At 36.5% G+C, this 18,429-nt stretch overlaps 1 protein-coding gene across 4 annotated transcripts in view; it reads right to left on the bottom strand.

The window, feature by feature from the left end:
* Positions 1–18,429, bottom strand: part of LOC143357258 (WD repeat-containing protein 47) — a 151,020-nt gene that overhangs the window by 74,685 nt on the left and 57,906 nt on the right. For all 4 annotated transcript variants that reach the window (XM_076793614.1, XM_076793611.1, XM_076793613.1 and 1 more), the window contains exon 4: positions 17,306–17,654. In XM_076793614.1, coding sequence (XP_076649729.1) covers positions 17,306–17,654 — 349 coding nt within the window. The remainder of the gene's footprint in view (positions 1–17,305; positions 17,655–18,429) is intronic.

Raw genomic sequence — 18,429 nt, 5'->3', positions numbered from 1 at the left:
TGAAAATCCACAGTCTAGTAATAAGAGAATTTATACGTCCATTATTTTTATACTTAAACTTATGGAATTGTATTTAAAAATTTCTAAGGTTGATGACATTAAATTCAAAAATATTTCTCACATTTGTCTAATTTTTTATAAGAAATACTTAAGAATTTCTAATTCAGAATATAAATAGAATTGTTTTGGATTTATTCCAGTGCATTGAATACTTTAAAAATGACCAGCGATTTGTAAAATTTGAAATCTTGCTTTTAGCCCACTAGAAAAAGTATAACATCATGCTCGTCTCTGTAAACACGACTGAAGCTACGCACAGCTACCATAATGTGTTTCCTATCAGGTAATGTGTACTCATAACAATCAACTTTTTATTCGGAACTTTCGAAGTGTAAAAGCAAACAGAAGTATATTTTGACTGGTACTTTCTAGCATTTCTAAATTCAGATTCCCTGAACAACAATAAATTAACCGCGCGTATGGTTCAGCTAGAAATGTTGTAGGTACATAAAATGAGCAACAATAGTATTTCTACAATGTCAATGCAGGATATTTATATTAGAAATTTTTGTAGACCGATATATCGAAATGGAAATCGAAGAAGAATTTCATAAGAGAAACTCGTTAGAGCTTGACAGGAATTTTATACAGCTATTCAATATGAAACATTTTACAGATACATTAAATCCACAGTCAACGAGTATACCACAATCACATTATTAAGAACTTATCTACCAAAATCGACTAAGCAGACTTTTAAAAAGCAAAGATTAACAGTCGAGGACATTTTAATCAACTTTTAAGTAGCGATAGCAACAGCGTTCGTAAACCAACGTGTTATCTTGAGTAACATAGTCCAACAATTTCTTTTGAGATCGCTGTTTAGAAGAAAATTCTTAACCCTTTGCACTCGGGGCTATTTTAATCCCAGAAGAAAGCTAAATAGAGATTGATTTCTCTCCTTTTAATCGTTTCAATCGTTTGAAAATAATGTGCCTATATTCTCATAGTCTTGTAGTACCATTTCTATTTTCTGTTTCGTCTTCTCTGTATTGCCATAAACACATGAAATCCGAAATCTGCGTACGACAAAAATGGTCAAATGCAGAATCATAAAAACATTTAAAGAATTTGAAACTCCCTGTATTATTTTCATCTCGCTAAAATTACTAAGCAAAATATAGATGTCTACGTAGTATCTTGCAATTGGTACAAACAATGTTTATTTTACATAAAAATCCACAGTCTACGTATGAGGCTAAATCGATCGACATTTCATGTTCTCTTACATATTTCTGTCAAAACACATGATTGGCGTGAAATGCACTGAACAACAAACATCGAAAGAACTTTCAAACATGAACACACACTGTTTCATCGATTATCTATACGTTTGAAATTATGGAGTTAATCGATTTGGAAAATGAGCGGCTCACATGACGGTTTTTCACTTTGTATTTCCTCGTGCCACACTTGAACGCACAGCAATGTATTAGACACAGATGCATTTAGTGATGCAGAAATGGTTTTGAATTATAGTGTAGTAATTTTTAATGGTGCCATGATGGTGTAATGACTGCATTAATTGCAATGGGTCGCAGTCGAGTGCAGAGAATTCGCTTTTTCTAAGTGTAGCACAGTCTTTCGAGAATTCATTGACAGTCTGCCGGAAAATAAAATGTACACGCGGACAAATATTCACCAAAGAAGCTTGTAGATTTAAGAAAAGACTTGAAGCAACGTCCACAAAATCCTCTGAAAATTCAAGCGAAATCGACAACCATAAGAACCCTGCCACTCGAGAACCATCTTCGGCCGGTGTTTTCACTGAATCTCGAAAGAGCGAGCACAGGGGGTAATAAAAACTAGGAGAAGCATCTGTTAGTATACCGATTGACACATGGTGGCGTGGACCCGGCGCTCCTGAGGCTGCACGTGCTGTTCTGTTTGGTATAAATCGGCCGATTGCTGGGCGGCGACACGCTAACACGCTCGGCGATGCGAAACCGCGGGACGGTTGGCTTGTGATAAATCATCGTTCCGACTGGTCGTTCACAGAAACACCACGGTACCGTTCACAGTTCCATTTCAGGATCAATGTCTAGGCGATATCACTGCGCGGTATCGGTTCAACTCGCAAAACAACCAAACGAAAAATCGGAGTTTCGAGGCGTCCGGCGACGACGTCGAGCGGATCGGGCCCGCGCGGCGGCCTGGCGAGCAATTTGACCGCTCCGGAAGTCGCGGAATCCGAACGGGCTTCGTGGTCTTATTTAGGCTATCCCGGTTAGATCGCGGACCGAAGGGAGGAATCTCGAGATCGCGCGGGCCACGGAGCGCGGTCACAGGCAAGGAACGATGCTGCTTGCGAGGAAGCTCGACGCGAAGTATCGAGGGAGCCCAAGCGGTGGCTACGATTTCGCCCGCAAGCGGCATTAGACTCGGCTGCCCGTCGAATCGCCGACTACGCTCGTAATAACAAAGCGTATCGCGGCCTATCAGAGACTGCTTTGATTCCCGCAAACGCGATCAGCTGTGCCCGACACTGAAACGTAAGGAACGTTCGTGGAAACTATGCGAATTTGTGTTTGTCTGACGGCGTGCGGATGTTGGTTCGCATATTGTTGGTCATTTTAGTCCCGAAAGTTCTGAAAAAAACTACTATCCCAATAATCCAGGAATCGAAATAAATATTTATCTTACGTTTTGAAAAAATTCTCTTTGAACTTATGTGTTTCGTTAGGAAGAATGTTTGTTCTTACTTCGTGTGGAAAGAATTGTTGACCTTAAGAACTTCTTTATAAATTGTTCTTGTGAAATAGAACAATTGATTGTACGTTAGAATTTTTCTGATAAGAGTTCCATGTCAATTATCTACGTAAATGACATATTCACAATGTTAATTTGCTAATTTTTCAATAATGAAAAGATAGTTCTTATTAATTATACACAATTAGGTATAGAAGACATTGTTCTTGATAATAATATATAGGATGTCTCAGGACGGTTGGCACAAACGGGCACGAGGTGATTCTATTTGCAATATTAACCCATATGTCAATAATCAACATTTTCTACAATATTCAATGATCTTCCATTCTATAGTCTCATCGCAGATTTTTACGCCTCAGGTATAAATTAATCTGTGATCATTCAAGAACATAAAAATCTACAATAACTTTGCTGTTTGTCGATAAAAATATTAAAGAAGTTTAAAAAAAAATTTGAAAGTGGGTACCCGGTTATTAACATACGTGTTAAAAAAACGAATAACAGTTTTTCTGTTGATAGTTTTTTAGAATAATAGTTTTTGAGAAGTAGAGTTGGTTAGTTATCATCGGATGCGCTAGTCGATTCCTATCCAACAGCACGCGTATGTCGAGAAATTGTTACTTTCTTTATTAAAAAAAAGTCAGAAAATTATTTATTGCTGCTTATGGCTTCCGGACTTCTACTAAAGTACTTTGATTTAACTAAGATATTATTAAAAATATTAATTATATAAAATGTTTAAGTATGTTCAAATATAACATTGAATAAATATTGTAATATGAATACATAAAAAGAAACGAAAGTACGTTCAAATATAACATTGAATAAATATTGTAATATGAATACATAAAACGAAACGAAAGTACGTTCAAATATAACATTGAATAAATATTGTAATATGAATACACAAAACGAAACGAAAGTACGTTCAAATATAACATTGAATAAATATTGTAATATGAATACATAAAACGAAACGAAATTTTGAGACAACTTTTATACAATCCTCAAATAAAATGTTTAACCCGATCAGTTGATATCTCTCCAAATTTATCGAAAGGTATAAAAATCCATTGAATTTTTCTAACCAATATTAAAGTTAAAATGACAGAGCATAATAAATTTCTCGCAATACCTTCGCACAGAACGGACCACCAAATTGAAAAAGTGTAATTTCCACGAAATGATGCGAGTCGGAAAGACCGAAATAACAGTGTTTTATCGCGCATCTGTTGTTTAATAAAGTCGGGCCGGTGGAGACGCGTTCCCCAACTGGTTTCACGCGAAACGAGAAAGTGATACGGGTAAACGATTCCCTTTGAGATAATGACGAGAAGCATCTGGCAGATTCGTCTCGAGACAGCCGGCGTAACACAGTTAGTTGACGTTTTCCCGTCTGCTAGTAGCGACACGTCGCGCAGTGGTCCACAACGTCGTTTTAACAGTTCAAGAGTTGCGATTTATACACAGAAACGAGTTAAACAAAATTAATTTAAGGGCAAATTAAATCAATCTTCATTATGCCAGATGTCATCGCTCATTAGCCGTGGATTCTTATGCAAATGTTCTGCATCTGTTGCAAAGAAATAGAAGCCACTTAGTAGTGTCTTTTGTTCTTTAGTATTTTTGCAAATTGAAAGTAGCACATTAATACTCTTGAATTCTTGTAATATTTCTACTGTTTTAAGATATAGTTATTTATTTCGGTCATAAATGCATGAAATTTGCAGTCTAATTATTAATCTACTTTTGGACATCCATAATAATGCTTTTTTTAACTTCTCGACTCGCTCGCTACCACTGTCGCACATATGTGACGTCCACAATCTCGCACTTTACTTGCAGATAGTTCAATTAATTTTATACACACATACAACTGTATAAAGTCGTAGTACACGGTACATAAGATTCAGAGAATCCATCCATCCTCTGCTAAATCATAAAGAAAGTATATTGCATTTACTAAAACATTTTTACAAAAAATATAAGCGAACGTGTTAACTGTGTACGACGAGTATACTTATTATAAAATGAAATTACATGTCTACATGCTATCTGCACCAAAATTTTTGTGAAAACTAAATTCATGATTTGCAGACATTTTCGATTATTTTGAGCCAAATACGGAATAAAGGAAAAAAAAAATAACTAGGAAACTAAGGTGTGATTAATAAAAGGTTTTAAAATGGTTCAGACCCCTTTAACACGTTCGCGGACGCAAATGCTATAGCATTAATTCTCATAGTGATGCAAAATGACGTGAATGCTATAGCATTCAAATTTTAAAGCCAATTTTTATTCATTTAATTTTATACAAACTTAAGTTTTTTTACTTAATATACATTTCAAATTGAAATTTGTTTTTGTAATTAGTATACATTTAATTTGTCATTACTAATGACAGTTAACTTATTATTATTGTTTATTTCTAATCAGATTTCGGATAGTACAACTAGTTTCAAGAAAAATTGCCTGTCTATTTTTGCAGCTCACTGAAATTTTTACTGTTCGTGAACGAGTTAAAAAATTGAGCTACACAGCTCAGAGGTTGAGCATTTCAAATAGACACTATAATGATTCAGCGCAGTTCTAACTCTCGATTTGAGAGCGCAGTGCGTCGCGCGACGTATCCTGCGAGCGGTCACAGTCACAGCGAATTTCACAACAGGTTGAACGCACCGCCACACTTTCCGCCGTACACCAACGTGCGAATTCCGATAAATTTTCAAACGTCACTGGCGAACGAATTCCTCGTTATGCTTTCCTGCGCTACGATCCTGAGAAGATTTTCTGTTACCTAGCGCGCCGCTATTTGCATACGATTTGCATAGAATTGTACCTGATTTTCAATCGAATTTATTGACTTTTCTATCGAGAATTCCTGTCTTCTTCTGCCCGAAAAAGTTCCTCGATCGAGACCGCATTCGAGAAACTCTGTGCGTTGCATTGAGACCGTGAACTGGTACGAAAATGTTATAATCAGATTGTGGATCTTTATGCATTTAGGGCATCTTCAAATTTGCACAAGAACCAATGTGTCTTAGGAAAATTAATAGCACTTTTCTTTTATTTCTGTCGGGAACTTCCCAGGACAGCAAAATATATTTTTTCCTCCGTCTGATTTTTAGAAAATGGCTAGCGAAGTTGGGAATTTGCATGAAGATTCGTAATCTAGTTGTAATTTCATATGGTCGTTAATTATAATAGTGAAAGTATGTAGCTCGGCATTAGAGAAGATTTGACAAGGTTCGGATTACTCTGTAAATCAAAGATCAATCACTGTTTTTTTCTGGAAATAACACATTTTAAAAACAAATTTATTGAAAAATTGTAGGAGTTAGAATTTTATGCAAATGACTTTATATAATTCTTTTGAGGCATTTCCTTCAACAATTGAAACAACTGAGATTATATAAAATGCTATTTGCTTGGTGAATGCTAGTAAATGCATGATTTTGTATTTAAATTTCTTCATTCTATAAACACATAATATTCTCCTATACAATTATAATTCGTATTATTATATTCCATAAATATAATAATTACTGTAGTAGAATCATATTGGAGAAAGCAGGAGGATAATAAAATTGCAAATAGACTATAATTTTATGATATAAATATACCTAATTGCAAACTTCGTAAATTCAAGAGAAATAACTGCATTTAATAGCATATACAATCGACAAATCCAATTAACAACTACGTCATTAACCACCTTTATAGTTAAGCTATGCAGCTATTGCTTATAATTAAAATTATAATATTTACGAATTCTAGTCTTAATAGATACAATATTTTCTAAATTACAAAAATTCTAAATTCTAAATTCTAAATTCTAAATTACAGAGTTCCAGCAGAATAAAAGAATTTGGCAAGAAACGTTTCTAAATTCCAAAAAATAACATTGTTATATATTGCAATATATTAAAACTAAAAATAATTAAATATCATTTAGCTATTTAATATCAATTTAAACCTAAACGCTCGTTAAATTATTTTCTCACGCGCAGCACTGGCAGCACATGTTAAATACAGTGCCACAACAAAATCGTGCGTGTTTTAAAAACAACAAAGTCTCAATTTTCCAAAGATCGCAAATTTCGCAACCGACCGCCATTTCGCCAAATATGATAGAACGGCGATCATTGCGCAAGCACGTAACGTTTTCATCTCGCCATAAACGTCACCTGCGATCGGCTCACCTTGAACCAAACCAAACTAACCTACTCCCGATGCACCGTTCCCTGTGAAGTATTTACAACACCTGGCCATTCTTCGACGTTAACGAAGCACCGTAAGTTGAAACGGACGCGTTAAATCCGCGATTTCCCCTTAATCGAGCGAACCTCAAACAAAGCCGCGCTTGTGACCAATCTCGGCCGGTCACGCGCACTAATTACCAAGCTGCGTCTTGCGAAGGCATGCAAGTGGGTGGCTAGGTTACAAGTACGACTCGCCAAGACGATTTTCTCAATCGCAAGAAAATCGCAGCGTCTCGTCGATCTTCGCGGTGAAAGCGGCTAAAAGAATTTTATCGATCGTTGGACATTTCGAATGAATCGGGAACACGCATAAAATCACTTTCGCGAATTTCATTTTTCTATGTACAAATAGTTTCGACGGTTGTCGCTGACGCCGCAAATAAAGCCATTACAAAAGTATTATATTGTTTAATGAACAACATTTTATACTGAAAGCTCCGGTTTTGTATAAATTTAAATTTTCCTTTTTATATGGTAAATGTATGTCTGGAAATAGTAACAGAAGTAGCCTGGAGCGTATTAGCTTAAAAACAGCAAAGAGGTACACTATTTTGAAATTAATACTGTTTAATTTCTCAATAATGAAACACTACACATAGTTTCATATAATTATAATACAATTCTTAAAATTAGTGATCACCAAAATACTTTGTTGTTTGCAAGACAACTCCTGCATGATTCGACAAAGTGTCCACCACGACAAAGTTATAAGGAAACACGATTATTTATGTCCATCTTTGCTTATTAATGAAACTGTCCTACCTGTAACATTAAAAATTCATCGGATACGAAGAATATAATAATTCAGAACAATCTATGACTGGCATGATCGCCGGGAAAGTAAAGGTCTCGTCGATTTCCTATCGATCACCCGACAGCTGAACGAATTGTTGCTCGACGAACTTTCGCGAATTTCATCCATTAATATTGAATCTTCGAAGTGGTCAATAATCGCACGGAGAAATTGTGAACTGGACAACGCTGGCAAATATCGTCTGCGACGTCGAGCAGCGTAATTTTTCAGAGACATCTTCGTTCCTAAAGCATTGTTTATCATTTCGAAGAATGCACCGGACGAATTGAACGCAGTGAATCACTGCGAGCGACCTCGTTTGTTGAGTCTGTTGAAGGATCAAGGACTGCCGCCGATTGCAACGACCGCGGAACGTAAATTTCACCGTCTAACTAAATGCGTCATATTTTCCGGTTAATGAAGTGTCAGACGCCCGGGACCGCACTAATTTCGCGAATTGCAGCGCTCCGTGTCAACGGGTTCGCGAGCCGACATCATTAATACGTCTTCGAACGTGTAGAACAAAAGGAAGTCTCGTTAAGGCTCATAGAATCGTTAGTATTTCCATAATTCTTTCATATATTCGGGTTCAGCGTTCTAAGATTTTCTTCCACGCGTTCAAACTCTCCATTTCATTTTCCTAGCAACAAGACGATTCGTCGTTCATCGCTGGCATTCCGCCGGCAGGAAGCATGTCTGAAATCTAATTAGTGGATACGCGAAACGATTAGCTTAATGGGACGAGCTACCTGAACTTGGTCTCGACGAAGAAAGCATCCCGAGAATTCGACGTCGTGATTATTTCTCGAGATCGAATGACGCCGCGATATCAAAGATAACAGCCTCGAGTCAGCTCCGCGACATTGAATTTCATGTCGCATATCGTGTTCGTATAAAACTAAGGCAGAGAAAAACGAGATATCTCGTTGCGCGCGATTTTACGCGGCAATTATTCTTCGTTTTGACGGGATAAGGAAAATGGTCAACCGTAATTGCTTTATCGTATCGCTTCGAGTTCGTTGATCATTGTGAGGTAATTTCGAACATGTAAATGCATCTTGAAATTTAAAATATTTCGATTTCATTCGTGTATTTGTAAAATAAATGGGAGATCGTCGTCGATGATATTTTTTTTATGACTTTGAGATGAACTGAGAGCGAATTCTTGGATAATAATCCGCTCAGTATACAACACCTAGAGACATCACATGTACAGGATTATTATTCATAGCTTGACCAAGACGTCCTCTGTAACCGGACACCGTTCGCAAAGTACGGACACATGTGGTCGATTACCGCAGGTTTATCACGTTGCAACCACTATAGCCATAGTCGGTTCTGGAGAATCAGTTAAACTTTGCTCGCTCAGTTCGGGATAACACGAAACCTCCATAACTCCTCCGCAGTCGAAATTTCCATGGGAGGCGTTTAGGAATTTATTCCTGGATTAGCATATAGAACGCAGATTTGCTAACTTAATTTTCGAAATAATTGAACATTTGAATGAACTTCAAATTGCATGTAGCATCCTCTTCGTTCCACAACATGAGATCAAATTATAAAATGTGGTTTGCACAATCGCCAAGTGAAACTTTCGGATATTGTTTACACCGATACAATAGTTTAAAATGATTCTATTGGATTGAACACCGAGCCTGAAGAATTGAAATAAAAATTATCAACTTTGTGCCACATTTCTTCATAACTTTTCGTCGCATTTTTACCTTTGTTGCAAAAAAAGGTTAAACACTTGTATGTCGAATTGGAGACTATGATAAGTGCTTCAGAATTTTTTCAGATTTTTTCTAAGTCCAAAACGATAAGAGATGAAGCTATGTCGCTGGCAGTAAATTAAATTCCAAATTGCTGCATAACTTTGAGTTAAATTTTCAGTTTTATTGCAGAAAGATTAAAAAAAAATTGGCTGGAAGATCACTTGGTCATTACAATGTCAACTTATTAGAATCATTAAAGGAGAGAACAAATTTTTATCTGATTCCAATACTTTGTAATAGATGCAGAAAAATCTTATATTGCATAAAGATCCGCAGTCTAGTAATAATCTTTAAAATACAAGCGTTATCTTCAGTTGCGTTTGTATAATCTGTGCCTGCTGCATATTCGAAAAGAAATCACAGTAAACCGGCAACACATGTATAATTATTCGTTCCCGGCACAGGGGATCAATTAATCATCGCATTTAAATGCCTGAATGCCAAAAATCATCCGTCTAGACAGCGCATACCGCAAATATGCGCGTTCGGCTATGTTTTATGATTCTGCCGTCTGCATGAATGGGACAATGAGACTATAAATATGTATAACGAAGCCAAAGAGCAAGAAACATTGACGAGACGCCGAGCCATGGTCACGATTTCCCCGTGACAACTGAGCACGTACTATTCCCATACATCCGGCATCCGGAGTCGGAACAATGTCAACGGTCGATGCCAATGAACCGCGTTCGAATTCCACTTTCGTTTCATCGAAACCGCGAACCACCTCTTTCTCCGACGACGTCATTGACAATTATTTAGGTTACGAAACCGCGTAAACGATTGTAGCACGTCGGATAAGAGATAACAAACTACGCGTTCGGACACGTAATACTGTGAGCACCGTGTGTGACGGTGAGAGACAGGTTCTGTGTTGTATACTGATCACTGGACTGTGGAGTTTGTGCGTTTATGGTGTCGACGAGTTGGTAAAATATCGCAAAACGAAACCTTCAATTAGGGCTCAATTGGTTTGCTATTATCACATACGTACACTTAATGGCATACTCTGAACCAGTGTCGCCAGATGAGGGGAGGGAGCACGAATCGAGGGGAAAAAGTTACCCTCTCTCTGCCAGTACCGGAGTATGTACGACAGTACGTGGTGAATAGTGCAGTAGAAGGGGAAATTAGAGTGGGGGCACAAGTCTTGATCTGGCGACACTGCACAGAACGGCGGTCGCGAAGCCACGCCCCTGCGGGCAAGGCTGCATGTATTTGTCGCACGCATTGTCACAGCTACGTGGCCAGCTATTGTTGTGCTACGGCCTACCCCCACTCTGCTGTCACTTGCCCGTAGCTGTGCCCACGGGCATCGGCGGGCGCCCTTGCCCGCTAATGGGCATGTTGAGCAACTCTGAATTAATAAGAGAAATATGGTTTTCCATAACACGTTGAACGACATATGTGACAATATAAAAATAGAAAATGCAGTATTTGTTACAGGAATAATTTTTGTACCGCTTTTGCCCCTTACAGATGCTAACAAACTTTGGTTTGCTTAATAGAGTGCAATAAACGGTGATTTAAAAATTTGATAAAATAATTGTGTCGTTCAGATATGACTCACATAGTAGAAAAAGATACATTTTTAAACTTACTTTCAAATGTAGTTTTAATTTCATATCCGTGGAATGGTGTGTGGAAAGTCCAAATTCAACACGAATAAGAAACTTACTGAATTTGAAAGGAAATTTAAACTTTCTCTTATATACAATGAATAATGAATAAAAGTTTTAAGTCTACTATATTCTTCCATAGGACATAATTCTTAAGAAGTGACAAGAAAATGTTTTCTATTCAATACTGTTCATTACATTTAATTTATTTGTCGTTTCGCAACTTTATGGGCCACTTTCATTCGCTAAAAATATTAATGAAGATATAATTAGAAAGTATCACTATCACTATTAGCAGAGTGTTCGTATGTACTATTAATTAAAAAATACTGTAATGTCAAACAACATTGGAAGAAACAACGAGTACTGTTACGGTACTTTCAACTTATTTATTAAAACAATTAAAAAGATATGTATACTTTTATTGAAACGCTGCTTCTCGTAATTAGTGCAGACAATTTTTAATTTGCATTAAGATCCGCAGTCTAGTATGTAATAAGAATTCAGTGGAGCTAGACTTCCATTCGAAACTGATTTTAACGCAAACTCGTCAATTTATGTCAGTGACTGTAACAATTTGATCACCCATTGTTCATTTGCATGGATGAATACCGTCCAGAAATGACTCATTCCGAACAATAGCGAATCCGTTCAATCAGCTAAACGGAACAGGACATGGTGGCCGTCGACGGACGTCTGTGAGTCGAAATGGTAGCTCAATTATTATCACCGGATGCGACCGATATGCCTTTGCAGAAAAGATACACGGTACTTGACAACCCTGAGCGTTGGTAATTTTAGCCCGTTACACGACATTTACGAGGATACAGCCGGGAACATTTATTCGTTCGCGAAAAGGAATGCGCGCGACACTCACGAGGGATGACTTCCCGTCGCTCTTGATTTGTCCATGGTGGATGTCTATGGTGGATGCAGTCGCGCACGTGGCCGTGGGAAAACATACCGCGTCGCCATACCCGGTGACTTTGAAAAGAATCACCCATGCAGAACTCTTGGAATTTAACACTAACCGGACCGAGCACAAAATCTGACTGCTATACGGTGTTTCAGAAAAAATTAAAGGCTGAATTTATTTAGACCTCTCGCAATTTTTACAACAATATGTGCTTGAACGAAGAAATTTATGGAATAATTTCTAATGGACGCATCATTGTAATTTGAATAATTATAAGATAAAAAATGTGAAACCGTTTGATCAGTTGTGGTAGCGTTAAGCAGCCATAACTTTTTTATGTATAACTCTTTATGACTAAAAAGATGGTAGTTACTTCAACAGTGTGGTAAAATAACCTTAAAAATTCAAACATACTGGTGAAATCCATTAGTTGCAATAAATTCCCTTAACTACCCCTTTAAAGATTAAAGGATGAGGGATAAAGGAATAGAATATGTACAGAAATATTCAACGATTAAAACTGCTTTGACGGGCAATTCAAATCGATACAGTACGCCTCGGATTAGTGCACGTCCATCATCTCGGATTAACATTAATCCCTCGCCTGACGATTTATTTGAAAGCAAACGTAATTCCTCAGATTATTTCATTTCATCGCCATTCCGTGCAAGCAGTTCCAAAAAAAAAACAATACGAGCCAGACACACCATTCCTACTCCAGCCGCAATTACCACCATTTTTCACATTTCGAAGATGGTTATAAAATTCTTCAGCCTTTTGTCAACGATCAAATGGTCCTGTGATTTTTAGTATTTTGAAATCTTAAATTTTAACACAGTTCGCAATAATCTGTGGAGCACTTCATGTTCGTTTATATGACAACACAAAATTTAAATGCACATAAATTCAAATTGAAATTCTTTTATGAAGGTCGCGTCTACCTTGCGGTTACTAGTAACCACATTTACAAGCGTTTGTACACGACATGAACAATCGTTTGTCCAGTAGGCAACAACTGTAACTAGAAAGATAAAATTATAAATGAAAAAAAAATTTATTAACAAATACTTTAAGTTAGCTTCTGAATAATCTCTGTTTATCATCTCTTTACCATGATTTTTAAGTAATACACACAAAATGATGTAGTATGAGATAGTGTATTCTATTTATAATAGTGAGTCTTCTAATTATATGTATCCACGTAAAATATTAATATTAAGCAATGTCTTATAAGCGAGTACATTGAACTGAGTTTATTAAAGAATATAAAATTGTGAATATATGAAGATGCAAGAGATACTATAGAGTATCGTTACTCTGTGGATCGTTACAGTAGCTGGAATTGCAAAAATTTTATTTAATATCAGACTCTACAGCATAGAATAGCAATCTCATTAAGTTTTTCCAGATAGGTTCCAATTCTTTAAATTTCTATTGAATAACTTTGGATACATATTCTAAATAAAAATCGTTACAAATCTGAATACATATATTCTTGTTGTTTTAATATAGTGATGTAAAATGTCAGAGATATTAAAGAGTACTACAAACAAAAACGCCACAAATGAATAAAATCCGTGGTGCAATTATCATCGCGACTTTGCCGCGACGTTTCCAAAAGGGGTGAAGCGAAAGATCAAACAGGGTTTCAGTGAAGCAATTAAAGAGAAGGAGAAAGTGAGGGAACGGGAGAGCAGAGAATTAGAGGTCACTGTCAAGTCGTCAAAACAATTCCGTCATTCTTTTTCGCGTAGCCGGCCGGAGATGCTATTTCGATCGGTGCTGGATCGGTGTCTAGACCGTACGAGTTTATTCTCGGCTACCGCTTTAGTGCCATAATAAGCGCGACAAAGGCATTCCCTTGCTGCCATCTGTTAGAGAATGTAGTCAACCACTCGGTGTGATTGACTGTACCCTGCGGAGTCGGGAGACGCCTCGTGGTAAACAATAGCGTTTGCCGGAGATTGCGCCGGCCGAGTAACTCGCTGGGACATGAGCCAAACCGCCGCGCCAGGGCCTTTCATTTCATGCGATTCCACGGTGCTGATAGTTGCCGGTATTAACGACCGTAGCACGCCGAAACATCACGCACAATGCACTGAAGCCACACCACTTAGCGCATCGCTACCGATATATGCTACTGAACAAATCATTTACTCTAGAAAGAATACATTCCGTTGTCCGACTCTTATCCGCTGACAGTAATCAACAGACTACGGATCCTTATACAAAATGAAAATTGTTCTTGAGAAAAACGAGTTTGAAAGTCGAACGGATTCGTGTGCCGCAGCATTCGCGGGAAGTAGAATAGGTTGGCCATGATCAGACGCATATGTCGATTCTTATACAACGGCACGTGTGACCGTGTAAACGTGTAACCATTGAATTTACAAATTCGATTCGTACGAAAACGAAGTGTCCACCGAAAAAAATGTTATTTGTTTCTTTGTTTACTTAGTTTAAAAAAAAAAAAAAACATCAGTAATAAAATTAGCACTAAACCTTTTGGGTCCTATATCTCTATCCCAGATTAGACAATTTAATATCCTAATATCGGAACGTAATATTGTCCAAAAATCAATTAGAAATTGCACAAAGCCTCTTAGCAATGAAAGGTTCAAGCAAACGATTTTAATTACATCGATTTAATGCGTGTATTCAAAAATCCACATAATTCAACAGTCAAAGTCATATAATATCAACAAGTATTCATGTGATGCATATCACCTTTGGGTGAAAATTTACACATTTTCTGTTTCAGATATCGTTAAAATTTGTTTGTGTACTCTAAAATTATAAATAAAATACAATTGGTGGGATTCAAGTGAAAAACAAAAACGGATAAATATTAACCGAGAATTTGACGCGCAGTTATTTTTGAGGAGGGTTGAACAAACTGTCACTATTTTTAATCCCTAATGAATGCTGAATGAATTGCCAAATATACTTCTGTCTCCTTATATTAACTCTTTCTCGTCCCTCGTGTCGCCAAATCAATTTATTCCTGGTTGAATTGAAATACGATGAAGGATCAATACGACAAAACGATAAAATAATTAACTATGCGAATTTCTTCTATGAAAATGGAAAATTAAAGTAAAGTAACATGAATTTAAAGTAAAACTCACAGATTTACTATTCTCTTACAATTATTGAAACTATAAATATCTTATCCTGCGGTATTGTTTAACCGCTTGCCCTACAATATCGACTTAGACTCGTGATGAAGATTCTGAATAGAGTCTAATAAATATGTATCTTATTAATTTCCTTTAACACTAGGTTTACGGAGCACTAAAAATTACTATTTTACATTACTTTATAAAAATACCATGAATGTATCTGTCAAAATTTGTAGTCACCTTTTAAACAATATATACCCAAAGAAATCAATTTGTTAAATAATTCCTCATGGATGAATCTTTACAATCTCAATATTCGTAAATTAAAAATATCAGAATCCGTAATTTTGACGGGTCCCGTAAATCTAGTGTTAAACCGAAATAAAATTCTACTTTGTTGTAGTTGATATACAGTGACTCCCGCTAATATTCGGACGCTCTTAAAAATCGCATAACTTTGTCAATATTGGACTATACTACTTGAATTTTTTTGAGAAGTTAGAACAATTGGTTCGCTACATAAAGTGAAAAAGAAAACGTTTGATTAAAATTGCAATTGGTCGAAATTACAAAGAAAGTACTAAAAGTTATATTTTGCAATTTTTTATGGGGACTTATATTAAAAATTTAAAAAGTACGTTTTGTACATCTGTGTCAATTATACATATTCTGAATATTTCATCTAAATCGGTCAACGTTGCAATGAGCTACAAACGTTGGACGATGAAAGCTGAAGGGTGAAAGTCGCAGAATTTTAGCCTTATCAGAGAAATTCATCCTTATGTGATCATTTCGAAACATCTGTAGCTCATTGCAACGTTGACCGATTTTGATGAAATTCTCAGAATATGTATAATTCATACAGATCTACAAATCGTACTTTCTAAATTTTCAATGTAAGTCCACACAAAAAAGTTGCAAAATACAACTTTTAGTATTTTCTCTGCAATTTTGACCAATTGCAATTTTTGTAAAAAATTTTTTCACGTCATGTAGCAAACCAATTGTGCTAACTTCTTAAAAAAATTCAAGTCACATGGTCCAATGTTAACAAAGATATACGATTTTTAAAAGCGTCCGAATATTAGTGGGAGTCACTGTATATCCTTTGGAGAAAACATAGGAATACAATAAATATAATCTACCTTTTTTTTCTATGAATTCCTGAACTATGAAGAATTTCTAATCATTGTAATCACAAAATAAATAGTAGTGCAAGGGGTTAATAAACCCTTGTATTCAATCACATATAGTAATTAAAATCCTACGAAATTCTGAACGATGAATTCTAATCATTGTAATCACAAAATAAATAGTAGTGCAAGGAGTTAATAAACCCTTGTATTCAATCACATATAGTAATTAAAATCCTACGAAATTCTGAACGATGAAGAATTTCTAGTCATTGTAATCTCAAAATAAATAGTAGTGCAAGGTGTTAATAAACCCTTGTATTCAATCACATATAGTAATTAAAATCCTACGAAATTCTGAACGATGAAGAATTTCTAATCATTGTAATCACAAAATAAATAGTAGTGCAAGGAGTTAATAAACCCTTGTATTCAATCACATATAGTAATTAAAATCCTACGAAATTCTGAACGATGAAGAATTTCTAGTCATTGTAATCTCAAAATAAATAGTAGTGCAAGGGGTTAATAAACCTTTGAATTCAGTCACATATAGTAATTAAAATCCTACGAAATTCTAAACGATGAAGAATTTCTAGTCATTGTAATCTCAAAATAAATAGTAGTGCAAGGTGTTAATAAACCTTTGAATTCAGTCACATATTGTAATTAAAATCCTACGAAATTCGAATAAATCTTGTGATTACTATAAAATGACATTTATTATCCGCGTTTAGTGTTTGGTAGCTCCAGTGTTGTTGAGAATCAGTGGCAAACGTGTCAAATCAACACAATAAGAACGGATAAGGGTGAACACAAATGATAGTCTCGAGTAGCCACCTCCTATTAAGGACTAATCACCGTCGCAGCTTACGTCGATAAACGGCTTACGTGTAATGCACTGTTTACTTACCCGTCACCTTGAAGTCTATTATCAACCACCTGCGGGGAAATTGGAGCCGATAATTGTCTGACGAGGTCGTTCCACTCCCTTTCCCTTTGCTGGAACTTCTCCTGCAGCCTCTGCTTCTGCTTTTGATACTCCTTGAACAGGTCACCGTTGTAGCTCTGTTCGAGGTGATCGTTGCCCAGGGAGGTTCGAACAGGGACCGCGGTGGGGTCTGGGATTTTCGCAGCGACTCCAGTTGGCTTTTCAGCCAAGGAGTCCCTTCTGGAACTCCTGGCTGTTGATGGAGCTGGAGATTCCCTGCCAGCGATTCTACGCTCCGGCGTGGAGGTCGCTGAAGGATCTGCCTTAAAACCTAGAGACAAAAAGATAAAACGCATTTTCACGTAAGAGAATAGTAGGCAGAATGATGCCTGTTTCTAGACATAGGTTCTGCATTCGAAATTCACCCTTTCACAGATCATATTCACCTGTTTGAAAATCGGACACACCCTTTTGCGAATCAAATTCCCCTAGTGGGTAACTCAACAGAGAAATAACACAACGGCATTCTGTCCCGATTTTATTCGAAATTGTTCGCACTTTGTATATTTTTTGCGAATTCCTCCGGAGGTTACTGCAGAAATTGTGTCCGCAATTGCATGCAAGGATCGATGTATGTGGTTGGGTGCGATGATTGCTGCAAATCATAGTGATTGATCCTTCAAACCCCGAACATTTTGTGGATACTAATAATCCTTTTAAAGCAACTATTATTTCTATAGATTATCATAATTGTTACACGAGTACATATTTTTATGAAATTATTATGAACAGTGGCAGCGGAACCATTACGGATGACGCTATGCGCATATACTATTAAATGAATATTTTATCATCATTGTTACATACAATAAATTTTTGTAATTTCGGAACAGTACATTTTTCTTTATTACAATAATTTGGGGAAACAAATTTATAGACAAACTTAATTTGCAAAAGTGTAAACTGGTGGTCGGTGAAAGGGTGAATTTAATTTACAAAAACGTGAAAATGATCTGCAAAACGGTGCATTTCGAGTGCAAATCTACTTCCAGAAGAATAGAATCTTATATGCAGGAAAACCGAAGGGAAATATTTCGCAACCGCAA

This window comes from Halictus rubicundus, chromosome 9 (genome assembly GCF_050948215.1).
Source record: "Halictus rubicundus isolate RS-2024b chromosome 9, iyHalRubi1_principal, whole genome shotgun sequence".
Taxonomy (NCBI): Eukaryota; Metazoa; Arthropoda; class Insecta; order Hymenoptera; family Halictidae; genus Halictus; species Halictus rubicundus.
This window is presented reverse-complemented; position numbering and strand designations above follow the sequence as displayed.